This window comes from Protobothrops mucrosquamatus, unplaced genomic scaffold, assembly GCF_001527695.2.
Source record: "Protobothrops mucrosquamatus isolate PMUCROS unplaced genomic scaffold, P.Mucros_1.0 scaffold1944, whole genome shotgun sequence".
Lineage (NCBI taxonomy): Eukaryota > Metazoa > Chordata > Lepidosauria > Squamata > Viperidae > Protobothrops > Protobothrops mucrosquamatus.
The window spans coordinates 213990-231888 of record NW_015388065.1 but is presented as its reverse complement, the minus strand read 5'-3'; the positions used below and the strand labels follow the sequence as shown (position 1 = coordinate 231888).

Here is a 17899-nt window from a genome sequence, read left to right as displayed (position 1 = left end):
GAAAAGTCTTGGGCTTTAAATATTACTTATTCTGGATAGTTTGGGGTACCAAGCGAAATTAATTGACTGCAGCTCTCTTTTGAAATGGCAATCCACATCAAAACTCCACCTTCAACAATACTATTCTGCCCTGCAGGAATTTAAAAAATGTTTAAAAAGACATCTTTAAGTTTAGGCCCAATTTTTAGGTTTAACAATTCAAATCCCAGAAAATGTTTGTGTTAGATAAAGAATTGTGAAATCTATCTTAAAAAATGTGAGTCCCTAAACCAATCTTCTGTACCAGTCCTTCTCCTCAATCTATTTTCTAGGAATGTTAAGAATGCAACTCTGAACATTTCTAGTCATTAATAACTAAGTTAGCTATAAAAGATATGCATTATAGTCCCAGTGCTGTTGGTACCAATTGGTGAATGCACAATCTACTTTTTTATACTGTTGAAATTGTGTTCATGTTCCATAACAAAAACTTGAATTTTATTCTCCCATTTCTCCACAGCTTTTGTAGCTGAAAATTAAGAGTCCCTAAAGTAAAACCCTGAAGCATGACAGTAATGCAACCGCTTTGCATAAGGTATTTTAACTAAACTGTTGAAAGTAAATTAATAAAGCAAGTAAGCATGCTCAACTGTTTTGCTTCAAGGCATTTCAGCATAAACCTAGACCTGCTAGTGGCCTGCTTCAAACAGGATTAAGTTCACCATAATCCCATATGTCACCTGGCCTGCTATCAATTCTTTTACTGTGTCTTGTTTATTGAGCAATCAAAAGACATTTGAGTAGGAGCAGATTTTTCTGCTGTTTATTAAAACCAAGAACTCTAATGAACATGCAAGAATTGAAACAAGTATAGGCAAGCCAGGATAATCAATTAACAATAGAAAATCAGAAACATGCTTAATAAATTACTAATAACAACTTATATGTAAGAATTATATAAAATTATGGACCGAAAGTGGGGTGAGTAGGGCAGCCATGAGTATTTTTTTTGACAAGAATCTCAATAAAGGAGCAATGTTGTAAGAGTCTTTCTTCTCAAACAAAATGTATAGTCACAAACAATATGATTTGATCCAAAAGTCCAAAAGCGTTCCAGGAACTTCAATAAAATATTGGGCAATATTGATAATATTCCAGTTTACATATGTATTTAATTTCTGGTTATATACTTCCAGTTAGCTATGTATCCATTAGAAGAAATGTCAGACTTGCAGAAATAACACCATGAATTGTGTCAGTGAGCTGGCAAGAGCTGTGGCCTACAAAAGGTAACCTTGAAATATTAGTTTTCATCATGTTCAGAAGCATGAAGCCTGGAAAATAAGCTCTATCTATGTGGAGACTGGAAGTTTATTCTACCTTGGGGCCCCAACCCCTGGTTTGTGGACTGGTACCGGGCTGCAGCATGCCAGCAATGGGCCATGCAAACAAGCAATGCCCCATTTGCGGGATGCAGGCAGTACGCAAAGACATGCCCCTCCAATTCATGGAAAAATCTTTCTCCATGGAACCGGTCTCTGGTGTCCAAAAGGTTGGGGGCCACTGCTCTACCTTATGTTTTTGAAGTTGAACTGCATATCTGTTTCAACAAATGTGTGGAGTAACATAATGCTTTTTTAAATCCAAAATGCTAATGTTGAAATCTTCAGATAATTTAGGTAAGAAAATAATTATAATATCTTGTTCTGAGATAGAATTTGCTTTCCCAATACACCATATTGCATATAGGGAACAGATGTTATCTAATTTTAAGTACATGCAAACTCTTTAAATTCTGCAGAGATAAAACAAGCAGGAATACGTGCATCCTCTTAAGTAAACTGTACTATATGTTTACATATATGTTCTAGGGTACATTTACTCCCTGTAATTAATATAGTTCTTTAAATTGGATAAGAATGGGAAAGAGAGATAAATTTGCAGAAATAGAAGAAAAGCACCAATAAAAGAGAATATGTATAGCTCAGGGTTGAACAATGGAGTAATTGGTGCTCTCTAAACTTGGTTGTTTGCTTGCAGAGCTTTCATTACCAGACAAGGTAACATCTCAGTGTTAAAAAGAAGTAGAGTTTGCTCTCTGTTTATATACAGTAGCTTACCCTGTCAATGTTGGTGAGAGAGAGGTTAGAAATCACAATGAAAACTCCTTAATTTCACAACAATGGACAGACTTCAACCATAATTTCAACTGGAAAACTGGGCATCCTAGACCAAGCTAAATACAAAAAGGCTAGGCAATTCCTGGAAATCTAGCATTCAGACAAATTAGCCATCAACAGGCATATAGAGGTAAATAGCATTTGCACACCATTCAAAAGAGACATAAAAAAGCTAAAAAGACCAGAGCATCTCACCAGCAAACAACACTCAGATAAGCAGAGGTTAACACCAGAATTAATACCAAACAAATAAGCGGTAAATAACAATCTATCAAAGAACTACCAAGGAAGAAAAAACACACCCACCAACACTGACAGAAAAAAACTACAGTACTGTATGTAAAATCAGAACAAACCCCACTCCTTTCTAGCATTGAAGGAAAAAAAAGTTTTGACTTAGACAATATGTGAAAAAGCCTCAACAGGCATATATATGGAAAGATCAGTTTTCTGGCAACTATATTGCAGACTTGAACTGAAAGGCATAAGTATTTTGCTAAGTCATTTGACCACTATTCATTTACCAAATCAAAGTTGATGAACTTGTACAAGATACGGCATCATAAACTGGCTTGGTTGCTCCACAGCAAGACACTGGTGAAGCGGGCACAGTAGCGCCTGCATTTTCTGTGTTGCATCTTCCTTCCCCTATCCTTACCACTTTCTATAGAGGGATGATAGAGTCTGGTTTGGAAGCATCATTGCTTCGGACAGGAAGGCAGTACAGAAAGTAGTGTGGATAGCAGAAAAATAAATATTAGCAGTTCACTCCCTTCTATCCAATAGTGTCTAGTTGACCTTCAGTACAGTCAAAATAATGTCTGTGACCAAGTAATCCATCTACCTATGGATTCTCTTGAATGGGACTCATGAGTGATGATGCATTTGACCCCTCCCTCGGGCTCAGCTGGTCATCTCCTATAAATTGTGGTATATTGGCTGACTATACATTTCTTATTCCAGAACTGTCTTTACATGATTCAGTCATGACTGTTGCCCAGTTGGATATTTAAAATAATGAATCACATATTCATTATGTCTTCTTGTTATTCCTGCTGCCATATTAAGCTTTTAATCACCAGACTGGCCAATCTGTGGCACTTTCTTCCTTCACCAAGAAGCCTTGGGACTCAGTTTCTTTAAATTTTATTAATGACCCTGTCATGTGACCACCACTGACCTTTCTTATGGTCCCTTTCATCCTGTATAGCAAAACACCAAAGATGGCTCTGTTATTCAACTACATTTTCTGGCACTGAGGGATGCCTAATAATCTCATGTTGATGTTAAATTACAATTTTCCTTGGCACATCACCCACAAGATAGTGTGAATAAATGTTATTCTAGGGCAATATATGAACTACCAGTAAGACAACTGGTCTGACCAATTGTCTATAATATGAGAACTTGCTCATTCCTATGCAAAAAAGTCAGCATTTCAGGCATTATGTGAATACCACCCATGACAGATTGTCAGACACTCCAGTCCCCCCTATCTTTGAAGCCATTATAAAAGAGCCATGTTATTCTATGCTGGCAAAAATCATGAAGGGTTTGGTAGTACCTTTTCCAATTAGCAAATTTTCTTTAAAAACATATGTTTTCATGAGCTGCACTTCACTTTGTCAGATGCACAGAATGGCTATATATCAATTTGATTAGGATTTAATTAGGGATGCAGCTGAAGAAAAGAAAAGTGAACACATTGGTTATTCATGTGCAGGTTAAAAGTAAGACAGATTACAAGTACCTTATCAATTAAAAGCTGTAACTGTTAAAAATTGATTATGTGTTGAGAGCTTTGACCATGTCTTACAAGCTAAGATCAATTTTGTTTTCTAGTTTACCAGACTCCAGGACACAGATAAATTGCAGGAAGACAGATTCTGTTGTTAGAAATATTAGAAAACTTACAGAATAACAGAGATGGAAGGGACCTTGGACCTAAGAAAGAGACCCTATACCATTTCAGACAACTGGTTGCGCAATCTATTCTTAAAAACCTCCAGTGATGAAGTACCCACAACCTCCTAAGAGAAAGAGAACACTGTTTAACAATGGAATCAATTATTCAGAGATATAGCTTCACCTTCACTGGATCTGTTTAAGCAAAGATTGTACAGCTATCTATTAGTAATATTTTAATTTTAATTTCTGCATTTAAGAGTTTGGACTTGATGGCTGAAATGGTACCTTCTGATCCTGGAATTCTAATAGTGCTTTAATTTTCTTTGTTCTTGCATTAGATCTGTGTTGGAATTGCAAGATTGGTACAGCTGTTTCTTGCACCTTCTTAGCTATAATGATTCTCAAGTTGATGGTTAACTTCCAACTAATCGTGTTTAGCATAACCAGTAGTAAGGAATGCTGGGACGTATAGTTCAACAACATTGGAAGTTACGAGACTCTTTACATGATAAATTATTTGTGTCTGCCTGACACAAGGATATTCATTCATTGGCATCTAAAAGAACCTTTTCTTTTAATGTCACTTCTGTATCTGATTAGGTCCTCTCATTGTTTAAAGCAGCTTTCCCAATCTGCCACTCTCCAGATGTTTTAGAACTTCAGAAATTTTCCAAAATTTCTGATCAGTTACGCTAAAGACATCTGGGAAGCATCACATTAGGAAAGACTTAATGTGCCCGATCTTAGATTCTACTTAACTATGGAGATGATGATGATGATGATGATGATGATGATGAAAAATATCTCCCTTTTTTGCTACCATGTATTTCTTTTGATAATGTGTACAGATGTTCCAAATGGCAAGTTCAGTGTAGGATCAGTGTTAAATTTTCCACCAAAGATTTTGAAGAAAAGAGGTTTGACAACTATTATCCATAATAGTTAACAGGTTATCCTAACCTTTGAAAAGCCTGAGCAGTAATAATTATGCTTATACATCCAGCCTTACTATGAAGGTTGCAGCTTTGAAATCTTTCTTTCTAGGGTCCAAAAATTAAAGGGTATTTTTTTAAAAAAATGAAATTCTAATTTCTCCTTTGTATATTAGCCAACTGTGCTTTTAGAGCAGAACATTAAATTGCCAATTACTATGGCTGCAATTTGCCACACAAACAAGCACATTTTCTTTCAGTCACCATACTGTATTACATAAAGAAAACAATGCTTTTACTTTGATGAGTGTTGTCAGATCTACAGTCAGTGAAACCAATCTGAATAATTACAAGAATTGCAAACAGCATTGCAAATCCTTGTAGGATGGCTTCTTTATTGGACTGGGCCTTTCCTTTCTTGCATCTCATCTTGGTTACAAACATGTCCAAGCAGCATTTTTTTTCTGATGGATCATCATGAAATTGCCTTAATCATATCTTCAACCTATGAGTAGATAGCTTCTACCAACTTAGCTGTAATGTTGTTAAAGTAGTAATAAAGAGCTGATGTGTTGTAGTTGTTAGGGTGCTGGCCTAGAGACCAGGAGACTGTGAGTCTAGTCCTACCTTAGGCATGAAAGCTGGCTGGGTTACATTGGACCAGTCACACTCTGTCATTCACAGGATTGTTGGTATGGGGAAAATAGGAGGAGGAAGGAGTATTATATATGTTCCCTAACTTGAGTTACTTATAAAATAATAAAGGTGGGATAAAAAAAAATCAAATAAATAAAATTTCTGTTCTTAATCCAATAGCATTCAGCAGCAGTTATAAAGTATGAAAAATCTGATGTGCTCTTGGGAGAGGTAAACTCATATTTACCAGAGTAGGTAGAATCAATCAGTTACTTATTGGACACTTTAAGCCAATATTGATATATGCCTACCTTGTCTGGTTCTCCTCTTCTTCCTGTGCCTCACTTTCTATAGTCTCTGAGGACATAGTGAGTTGCCCTCCTATCTATCCAGCCAGTCCTCCGCTGGAATAAGAGAGACGAATGTGGCAAACAGTTAATTGCAGAAGGTGGGTCACGGGTAGTTTCATTCAGTAGCGTCTCAACAAAGAGGTGTGGTAAGGATAGCCAAATTAGAAGGATGGAGAATAGCAGGAGTAGGAGAATAGCAATGCTATTTGATAGCACTCAGGGAGAAGGGTAGGCTTCCAAATAGAAGCTTTATCATCTTGGCCTTAGCTCCACCTGAGAGGTGAGACTCCTCGCCCCATCTATTTTGAGCTAAAGGGATTAGTGTGAACAATTTTTATCACTGAGCGGAGGAAAAAAGGGAAATTGCACAACAGTAAAATTATATTCAAAAAGGCGACTTGTTAGAAGAGTCAGCTCATGTTAACTTTGCACACTCATGGTGATGTGTGAAACAGCTGCTTTGTTTCCCTGTGTTTAGATGTGTTTAGCTGTCTAGCAAAACTTCAAAGTCATAAGAGATCATCTCACATCATGGCAGTAACTAGAGATTTTTTCCTGCTGGCTGGTAATGTCCAGAGAGGGAGGACTATGAAGCCCCAGGGTTAAAGCAGTCAGTTGTCTTTAGTCATCTTGCTGTGCATAATCCATTTATTAAGTAACTATTTTTTTAGCTTAATTTGCTGCAGCTCAAAAGCAAGCAAAAAAGACAGGTAGGAAATATATGCACAATATTTGGTAAAAAAAAAAATCAGAAACAGCAATATACAGTAGGCTACATTTTCAAAATTCTTTATTCCTATATTTATCACAGCAAAGAGCATAGAGTCCTCACTGCAACCTGTGAGTGATTCCTGCTGGAAATTCTTGTCCACATAGAAGAAGGAAGAAGGGCAAGTTCACTTACTCCTACCACTTCTCCATTGCTTGGGAAAAGAAGCATTTGTACTTTAAAATGTGGTAGTGCAATTAGAATTGCACATAACCCTCTTTTGCTTTGCTTTGGTTGCCAGTTTGTTTCCAGGTTCAATTCAAGCTGCTGGTTATGACATTTAAAGTCCTGCATATTTGAGAGATTGGCTCTCCCCAGTTATATCTACCTGTCCCATCAGGCCTCATTACCAGATATCTGAACAGGCAAAGCAGGACATAGATAGTTGGAAAGGGAGACAAATTGTGGCGGGGGGATGTGTGTGTGAAGGCCACACCAACGGTTTAACTTCCTTGCCATCTGTGACAAAAATTATAGCGAAAAACTGCAAAAAATGTATTTACACATACATGTATATGAAATTATTTTCCAGCATCAGAAAGACCAGTTTTTCAACTGCAGTATTTTTTTCAACAAATCTTTATTTTTAAGAACACAAGCTTGCAAATTGACATCAACATGCTTTTTAAATTTCAGCATGGAAGCGTATGACAAGTCAAGTGATGTACAGACTACAGCGATCATAAATTTGGAGGGACTGGATTGAGGCTGATAGCTGGAATCAGGAAATAAATAATGTAAATCTAGGCTGTCAATGAATGAGGGGGAAAAAGAAGTAGATAATTCATAAGGTTGTAATATATGAACTTTTGAATGACTTGCTTTATGTGAAAACAGTCCCTCCCCGCCTAAAATCCAAGACCCTCAAAAAGCCGGACAATATTTTATTTTAAGATTATGTCTGCTGAATGGAAGACATGACCCAAAAAGGGGGGGGACGTGTCTTCCTTTTGAAGGATGTCTGATAACCATGGGCAAGAGGGGCATGTTGTAGATTGCACCTGGGAGAATTACGAGGGGAACCTTTTCTGCCCTGGTTCGTACTTTGGTCAGCAGACCAGAGTTCCCATGAAAATATAGAGCCTGCAAAATGGTTGTACCTTTTGTAAGTTTTGAGTGCATTCTCCTGTGGTTTTTTTGTTTGTTTGTTTTATTATAGTTTTAACTGTTTTAATTGTATTTTAATGGTTTTGGTTTTTGATGGTTTTGATTGTGTTTTTCTTATTTTAATAGTGTGCGCAACCCAGAGTCACATATAGTATGTGGACAACTATGTAAATTTAATTAATAAATAAATATTTATGGGCAAAATGTAAATTCTGTTTCATTGAAATGCATAGGCTGGATTTCTACAACACATGACACCTATCCAAGGGTTCTTTCATGATAGCATCACCTTTGAAAGTTGTTAAAAAATCCCTAAACCCATAGCTTCATACAGAGCTCTGGAAGCATCACCTTGATTTGCATTCAGCACACTTTTATGTCTAATTGGTAAGCCTGTTCAGAAAGAAGTGTGAGGAGGGGCTCCCTGGTGACCCTTCATAAACTCTCTGAGAGCTTTGGCCAAAACTTTGAGAAACGGTGGACTGAACTAAAACAGGATTGGACAGCTTCTGATAAAGAGAATGTTGCAGAAAGCCAGATATTGGTTTGAGCATGTTGTACGAACCTGACTATGATGGTGCTTTTTACTTTGAGTAAAACATAGTATGTGAACATAGCACAATCCCTACTTCAATCGTGTCAAGTAGGAAAGATGCTCTTTAGTAGTAGGTGAAAACTGTAGTAATCCAGATGGGGACAGAGGCACAAAAGCATTTGAAAAATAACTGAACTGTGTGATGATACAATGATTTCAAAGAAAAACCTACTTTGAATTGGTCATAGATCATCTTAGATTTTCAATTTTTAACAAAGGTGGTAAAAAAAGTTAGGGTTTTCTCCTTAATTATGTTAAAAATATTTTCACTTTTCAGTGTTATATTATTTTTTATGTTAGAAGTAAAATATACAAATGATTTTAGGAAACATGCATTATAATATATATATAATATTTGTTGGATCCAAATGTTCTATTTTAGTACATTTAACTCATAAGCAGTTTAAATTAAAAAATAAAAACACATTTACAGACTAAGGAGAACCCTTCCCCCAAGCCTCCAGTCCCATTCCCAGGATCAAGTTTTATCCAAGTTCTTTTTCATACAAGTAGTTAAAGAAAAAATCTGAATTCTTTTTCTCCCATGGTACCAGATTTAACTGTGAATAATCTACAAGCAATGTTAAAGTTATCACCACACACACAGAGACTAAGGTCTGTTTAACTAGGCAATGGTAGAGAAGCCAGACTATTGCTCACATAGAGATTTTTTTTCAGTCTTCCTCCACTGCATCCCCTAAGTATCCCAGAATCCAAGACGTTTTTTTTCAGAAGATTTGAAAAAACTACAGCAGTATTTTGGCAACTTTAAGATGTGTGGACTTCAACTCCCAGAATTCCCCAGCCAGCATGCTGGAAGTTGAAGTCCATTCACCTTAATGTTGCCAAAATTGAAAACAGTGAACTACAGGCAGTGGTGGGATTCAGCCACTTTACACCAGTTCGGCAGAACCTGTAGCTAATTTTTTGTTGCCCAGGGCCAGAATGGACTTCCGGAAGCGGCATCCACACAGAGAACTGGTTGCTCACATATTTGAATCCCACCACTGGCTACAGGGTTTATTCAGTCAAGATCTTTTGACAAAATAGCCACTAGTGTGTATGTGCATAACAACATATATTTCACCAACATGCATATATTTTTAAAAAAGCAACAAGAACCTGTTGCTATGCTGCACAAGCAACATTTTGTTCCTACTGCACAGTTTCAAATGTTGGCATTACTCAGATTTATAATTAGCAGGTGAAACCTCGAGCAGCAGCTGCAGATAGCAAGTCATTTTATCAAGCCACTCAAAATGTATTTGAAAATGTATGAAGGGCAGGTATAAAAGAAAACCACCAACCATGAAAAGGAAAGCATATAAATACTGCACTTTCGGAGACCAAATTATAGGAACCAAAACTAAGAACAAAGAAATGGCCACCATTCCAAAGGCAACTGGTAAGCAAACCTGTAAAATATAAACACAGAGTTAAGAAAACAGGTGTTAAATAGATGGACAAGCAAGGAAGAAATGCAAAAAGAAATTACTTTTCATACTGTGGACATGAATCAACTTTAGGCACAATCATGCCAGAGCTGCATTAAATAACTATTTCTTATGGATTTTCATAAGTATGTACAATCAGCTTATGGTCACTAGAAAAACTATAAATAACTGTGGGGACACTTTCTTTAAATGTGAAGTTTAAGCAATCATCTTGCAATAATTTGCCTAAATTCACTCAGTCTTGCATATGGCCACTATATATAGGACTGAGTTGTTAAGCTATTTTTTTTTTAAAAAAGTGGATTTCATGAATGCAAAATCAGCATTGTCTGTAATGTTTTTCTTCCACATTCTCTATCATCTAAACAGAATTTATTCATGTACAAACACAGTAGAGCAAGGTTGGATGTGCTTCTCAGAATCAGGGAATGGAAAACCTTGAGAACCTGGGGACTTGTAATTGCCAATCAAAATAAACACTGCTGGGATTAGATTGTTGTGTGATCTGATTTGGTATAAAGCAGCTTCCTTTGTTTATCTTTTCAACTGGTAAAATTGGCACTGGTTTGCTTAGGGTGACTGATTGACTCTTCAAAGATTACCAGACCCACACATTACATATAGCAGGATGCAAGTTACACATTTCCATTACTTTCTATGTACCTTGTATGGCCTGTGTAGATCAGGCTCTCGATATCGGAGGACAATGACACTAGCGCATGTTAGTCCAGTCATAAGCCAAATGGAGAATCCAAAATAATTCATTAAAGCAATTAGATCTGATGAAATGAGAAAAGCAGTTGCAATAATGGTGGACAAGATCATGGCGGGTGCTGGAGTAGAGTGGTGGATATTAAGCATGGATACTATAATGGGCAAGTGTCCAGACTGACTCGCAGCATAGCTCAACCGTCCAAGAGTGAACACGCTGCCGTTGAGGGCACCAAAAATAGAAATAGCCACAGATACAGGAATTATCCAAGCAAATGAAGGGATTACTCTCTCAGCCCATATGACTGCTACAACAACTGAAAGGAAATATCAGCATTGTTAACAGATTATGTGCAAAGGCTAAACAGCTTTCCTTAAGATATCACACACAGCTTTGTATATTAATGAACCTTAATATGCTTTAGGGAACTTTGAAGAACAAATAAGATTTGGCTCCAGAGTACCAAAGCAACATTGTTTGGACTTGCAAGGCTGATTAAAGCTCAGTGATCCTTTGCCTTTTCATAGCTCTAAGAAAGTAGTATCTGCAGCAGATAATCATCATTAGGTAATCTTGCTGGAAGGGAAACCACCAGATATTCTCATGTCTGGTCATTAGATTGACTTTTTTTAAAAAACAATTTTAGAAGGCAGCAGTGGCAAAGTACTTCCACAGTGTTATCAACAAAAAAAGTTTGCAACTTTGTTTTCACCCAGAATCCTATGTGGCTTGTGGGAAATTTTCATTATAGAATTTCTATTTGAGGCTGTTCTGGAGAAAGCATCTGCTAGAATTCTGTATAGTTCAAGTGATGATGGCAATGGAATAAGATGGCAAACAGAATGGTGGAATTGCAAGATCCAGTTGCAAAGATAATATATATATATATATATTGTAGAGAAAATAGAAACTAAAAGCCTAGAGCTGTTTTGTAAAACCTTCAACTGGACTAATAACATCTTTAATAAAAAAACAAATATTTTTATACGTTATTACTTGCATGAAGCTTGATGACAACATTACCAATCCCTAAACTGCCTCTCTTTCTGGCTCACTATCAAACATGCATAGGGTAAGCAAAGCAATTATTTTAATCCTTTGGCTTTGCTACCATCCCTCTTCAACGTAATTCCAGTCAGTGGGAAAAGCATCTGTCAATTACACACACACATATACACACATATCACAGTAGGAAGGGGGGTCTGGATTAACCTCTATGCTCCTTCCTGTGCCCTTTTCCATTCCTTCCATAAAATTCTATGTATTGAATCAAGGCATAAGAAAACAGTTTGGAATCATTAAGGGAGTCCAAGGGAACATAGCAGCAGTTCTACATAGAATATATCATTCTTGCCATTCCTCTCTCTATATATAGATATATAACAAATGACAACTCCCTAATTCCTTTATGTTATGTTTGGGAAGCAATGAAGTCTTGTCATTTCAACGTTTAGTTGTTTGAGCCGTACAATGGAGAACTGAAGGGAATCACTTGCAACACTGCTGGCTGAATAGTTTAGTGCTACAGTGCAATTTTGAAAGACAATCCTTTAAATTTACCACCCATCATTTAACTGAGGATGCAAAATGGTGACAACCAAATGTGTCTGTGCAGAGATATGTGCCTATGCAGGAAACCATGTATACCCAGCTGAAGCAGGATTGGCAATAGAATACAAAATGAACCCCAGTGCTAAAAACATCCCTCTTCCTTTCTTGCTGAAATCTCAAGGGCCTCCAGTACAAACCCTGTTCTACAGCTCTGCAGGAAGATACCAGTAGAATAGTGGCAGGCCAGCCTGACTGAGACTGTAGGCATGTTCCCATCAGCCTGAAAGGGCTAAATAAGCATCCCTATGGTTTCACCAACAGCTGGTCACCTGATTTTTATCTCCATTGGAGTGGATGGACAGCTTTGCAACAACTGTTGTTGCACTGTGTTGTTAGCCAAGAATAATTTAAGTCTGTCTTGTGGATTGGAGATGCATTGAAAGTAGTATCATATGGATGCAGTCAGAATATTTGTGCCACAATTCAGTGCAAGTGGGTATATTACCTGTGATTCATCTGAGCTTGTCTAGTGAATTCTTTGCTATATCAATTGTAGGTGATATAATTACACTTTGTGAATGAAAAATACAGACTCCCCAGCCATACCTGAGGAAACAATTTCCTGTGGTGTGAGAACTGTCAGATATGAAATGTTAACTAGCAAATAGAAAATAATGATTAAAGGAAGTGCAGTCATCACAGTCCAAAGAATGTTTCTGCTTGGATTTTTAATCTCCTCTGCAAGACATAAAATAGAAATTACTTGGAAAAAATCTAGTCATACAGCAAGAAAATATATAATCCCCAATTATTTACTAAAAACGTAAAAAAATTTCTGTAATTTTTCTCAAACAAAAAATGTTTCCTGCTTTCCCCATTTTCATTCCTCAGGTACTTAAAAGCAATTTGGAAACAATCCAGAAAACATTTTCAGATTCATGGACTCTGAAATGCTGCAAATAAGAAGCAGTGATTAGCATCCCTGGATTTACTACTTTTAGTCATCACTGTTTTTGTTGTAATGGTTTAAATTTGATTTCATATCAAACAACATCATCAACAATTTATCACTGCTTTGTCTTGAACAGTGGTACAGGAAATAAATGAAGAAACAAATTTAAAGATGTAAATGGTTTCTCATGCAAAGCATTTTTATTTTATTATTCATTTATTAGACTTTTTGGCTAGCTTTACCTAGTCAACTCAAAGCAGCCAATAAAAGTCAAAATACAATCCACAACACCTAGAAAAAAAATCACAAAAATCACAATCAAAGCTAACAGAATGGCCTATGTTCTGAGATGCGGCCACTGTATTTTACTGAATTAATCTGCATCTTAGGATGTTAATCAGTAATATCTACTTGTTGAGTTATTCCTCAGGAGATTGACCCCTGCCAGAAAAGAACTGCACGATATAATCCAGCCCTGAAGAGCAAATTCAATTCCTGTCATGTTTACATTCTATGGGCTTCTTTAGTCTTCCTAGCAACAGCTGTGATCAGGTGCAAATCTTAGGATGAGCTTCACGTCTCTTGGAATTCTTAACCTGTTTTTCATGAAGAAATACATTCCCAGTTATCAGGCTCCAAAAAGTTTCTCAAAAAGGCATGGACTTCAAAATCCAGTCTCTTAGCATCTGACACTGTCAGAAGATTACATAGCTAGCCTGTCATATAACCATAACCCTAAACCCCATTAGAAGACAATGAGCACAATGTTGCAATCAGGTTAAACACCAGATTCAGTGTTAATCCGGAGGAAGGAGAGAACTAATTTGTGTTTTTGTTTGTACTGCACCAGTATTAAAAGTCCATAGTCAGGATCTACGTTCTCTTGGCAAATCTGTAATTTTGAAAATGTGTTGTGAACATATTGGTTGATGGAGCATGCTCATTCATAATATGTCATCCTGGGCAGATACAGATAACTACACAGCACTGATCTCCTCAAGTGATATTATCCTCTCTAGCAAGGTGCTCCTTACCACCTATTTTATCTTTGCCTTTTTTTAGGCATATATGGACATTTCCAGTCAAAGCACTGCCATATAAATTATATGCTACAATCACTCTTAGAAATAAAGATGAAATTGGAAGTTGTTTCTTTACAACGTGGATTTTTCCCACATCATTTACAAAAAGAATGCAAAGGGACCAGGATGAATAAGAATTGGCCTATTTTAGACTCACAGAACTGTGTAAAAATAAACTGCTATTTCATCGTGGCCAGACAAATGGGGCGGTATTCTGAATGGATTTTAAGTTAAATGGGAGAATGAGTTCAGTCTGAGAGCTGAATGGAATAACAAGAAACACATCCTTTTTTAAATGGCGAGGGTTGGTGAAGGTGCACAAGGGAGGCAAGGTGAGCTCAGGGTGGGTGGCATGAGCATAAAGTGGCTGGGAGAGGGTAGAAGGATGGAGGGGATTTACCTCAGCAACTTCCCCTCTGGCTTCCCAATTGACTTTCTGGGTAAGTTGGCAGGGAAGTTCGCAAATGACAGTCACAGGTCTGTGGGGTCTGCAACCATCATAAATATGATCTGTCAAGTGCCCAGATCATAATCCCATAACTGCGGGAATGTTAGAACAGCCAGAACTGCAAGCATCAGCCATAACTACAAATTGCTCAGCATAACTTCAAGTGGTAAGTCAGGGGCTAGCTGTAATCAAGCACAGCAAGTGATTTGGTATAGAAAATGGAAGACATACCTGCCAAGTAGCTGAGTGACCACCAGCCACCATATGCATACAACCCTTGGAAAAATGCTTCTGAGATCTGCACAGCATCTGGAATCTCTGAACTGAAAGCATTTTCAAATCTAGCTGTGTTCTTTTTGTTTCCTCTGATCAATAGAACTATTCCACCAATTGCAATAATGGAGAGAGCCATCATCTTGAGAAAGGTGAAAACGGTCTGCACCCAGGCAGCCATCTTGACACTTCGCCCATTGAGAATCCCAAGGAACCAGAGAACAGCCAATGCCAAACTTTTCTTTGCCATCTCAGGAGCTGGGCACTGTCCATAAAAAGGTTGAATGGCATATTCGGAAAACAACAAGGCTCGAGCAGCATTCGAGGCTGGTCTATTAAACATGGCTGTCCATAAAAAGATAAAAGCCAGTGGAGAGCCAAGGGCTCTTTTTATGTAACTGTATTCCCCTCCTGAAAATGGCAGTGCTGTGATTAACTCTGCATAACAGAGAGCACCCATCAGCGAGATGATGCCACAAGCAGCCCAGATTATTAAAGACACACCAACATTGAGTAAGGAATATTTGAGCACTCCAGTTGGGGAGACAAAAATCCCTGCACCTATAATTGTGCCTACTATGAAGCTAACCCCTTCTAAATAGCCAATTGTCTTTTTAAGCTGGATGTTGTTTTCATCGGGATTTGCTTCTTTAGCTTGGTTACCTTGGTCTCTCCCCATGTTTTCAGTTTTCTTTTGGTGCTTTTGAGTAAGCAACTAAGGGTAACCTGAAGACCTTACGCCCCTCCCTTCTTGAGAATAAGCAAGTAATTTCAGAACTCTGTCCTTTTAACTTTAAAAGGAAAAAAAGGCTGATGATTAACCATGTCTTTTCAAAGTTTTGCAAAGAACAATTAACTCAATCTGTGGGTTTTCTGCACAACAGATATAATCCAGTTCCACTGTTTTGGTTTTTTTTTTATAGTTATCAGCTGATGGTTAGCAGGCAGACTGATTCCTGAACCTCTACACATAATTTCTGTCCAATATACCATTAGGTTGGAAGAAAAAATGATGTAGAGAAAGCCCCCAAATCATGACTTCTGGAATTCTTTCCAACGCCTTGCTAGCAGCTCCATTATGGATCATGTGACTGTGGGTAGCATTCTGAGCCTCAACCCCAATTTTTCATAGGCATATACTGGGGGGAGGTTGGGGGGAGGATGGAAGGGGAGGGTTATTCTGCAGCATCCAGCATATTTTCTTATTCAATCTTACTTTTTGTGGCTTCTTATTCCACATCAGATTGGATCTCACTCTATTCTATTTTGGGCAGACAAACGAACAGAGTCCCAAGCCTCTTTACATAATTTCTTTCCAATGTTCCATTAGATTGCAAAGAATAAAAGACTACCTGTAGGACAGAATGTTAATTTCCTACATATTTTACTCAAAGTCTGCTACCAAATCTAAGTACTTAATCAAAATGAAGTGATTCTCAATGTTCTCCCCAGATTACTCATTAAATGAAACATATGGCCATAAAACTTTACTGGTTCTTTAATGATTTAGCAAACTGTTACCCTGCTTGGACTGAGGCAACGTTACAAGTCCTTCACGTACTTGGTTTGTAAAAAAAAAAAAATCAACCCAAATAAATTCCTACAGATTTAATCTGCTGGCCTTTGGTCTTTTAAAACTTTTAAAATATAATTGTTCACCAGCCATTTTTACTGTCTTCACTCCACAATCATATACAAGAAGTCCTCTCTTGATGACCACTTGTTCAGTGACTGAAGTTAAGACTAAATAGATATATAGGCAGTCTTCAGAGCTATGGCCATTGCAGCATCCCTGCAGTCACAATTGCAATTCAGGCACTTGGCTACCAGCATGCATCAATGACGGTTGCAGCGTCTTGTTGTCACATTATTACTATTTGAAGCCTTCACTGCCAGCTTCTAACAGGCAAATTAAATGGAGAAAGTAATGGCCACATGATGTCCTGTTTAACACATGTGATTTGCTTAGCAAATGCAGTGGAACTGCCATTGTAAGTCTGTGCAGTCAAATGGTTGGGTTTTTTTTTTTTGCTTTGTGTCCATGTTGTTTAGTGATGTAGTTTCGGGTCCCAATTACGGTCATTAACTGAGGACTAACTACCTGTTTGTGTCCACAGGTAGTCCTTGACTTGCAAGTGTTAGTTTAATGAAGTTTCAAAGTTACAACAGCCTGGAAACTGACTAGAGATATAACCATCATGCATCATTTCTGCAGTCATGTGCTTGCAATTCAGGCTTTTGGCAACCAGCTTGCATTTATGACTGTTGCAGTATGTTACAGCCACATGACTGTAAGCTGCAACCTTCTTAGCTAACTTCTGATGATCAAAGTCAATTGGGGAAGCCAGATTTGCTTAATGACTATTTGATTCAGTTAATGACTGCTGTAACTTGATTAACAACCACAGCAAAAATGGTTGTAAAATTGGATATGATCATGTGATGACTTACTTAATGACCTCATTGTTTCTCAACTAAAATATGGCCCCAATTGTGCCCATAAGTTGAGGACTACCTGTATATTCAAGCTAAGTTCCCTTTAACTTTATAGCATGTATGAATCTTATAACTATTACCTAATACAAAGCCCTATTACAATATTTTCAAGTGCATGTGTAGAGTTGGTGCTGTATTTTCTCAAACATAATACCGTAGGCCAAGCCCACGAAGCATAAAATACAATACAAAATGCCATTATAGCCAAACTGACAGGTTTAATATTGCAGTGTAATCCCTACAAACTATTGGCACTATCAGCAGTTTAGGATTGTTTGGATGCTATAGGCAAGCAGCTGGGTTGACAGCCTTTTCATTCACCTTTCTGCCTAAATGGGTTGAGACAACATGGATGCAAAATTCACAGGAAGCTTACTAAATACAAAATCTGTTATTATAAAAGATAACAGATGTAGCATAAGGAAAGATTTTTGGAGAGACCGCCTTTCTTTATGCTTGGCTTAAGTAATAATAG

General features: G+C 37.5%; 1 protein-coding gene across 1 annotated transcript; it reads right to left on the bottom strand.

The window, feature by feature from the left end:
• Positions 1-9637: 9637 nt before the first annotated feature.
• On the bottom strand, positions 9638-15607 carry SLC7A13 (solute carrier family 7 member 13). Its single transcript, XM_015823664.2, has 4 exons — positions 14887-15607; positions 12780-12911; positions 10574-10938; positions 9638-9871 (listed from the first exon to the last, which is right to left on the bottom strand). Exons 1-4 carry the CDS (start codon positions 15605-15607, stop codon positions 9638-9640), a joined length of 1452 nt encoding a protein of 483 aa, XP_015679150.2.
• Between the last annotated feature and the right edge of the window lie 2292 nt (positions 15608-17899).

What these genes read in the sequence shown, in the direction of transcription:
- SLC7A13 (XM_015823664.2), bottom strand. Translation starts at nt 15,607, where the DNA reads ATGGGGAGAGACCAAGGTAACCAAGCTAAAGAAGCAAATCCCGATGAA. An exon ending in ACAGGAAATTGTTTCCTCAG is followed by an intron (nt 10,939 to 12,779) that starts GTATGGCTGGGG and finishes ATTTCCTTTCAG; the next exon opens with TTGTTGTAGCAGTCATATGG. An exon ending in ATCTACACAGGCCATACAAG is followed by an intron (nt 9,872 to 10,573) that starts GTACATAGAAAG and finishes TATATTTTACAG; the next exon opens with GTTTGCTTACCAGTTGCCTT.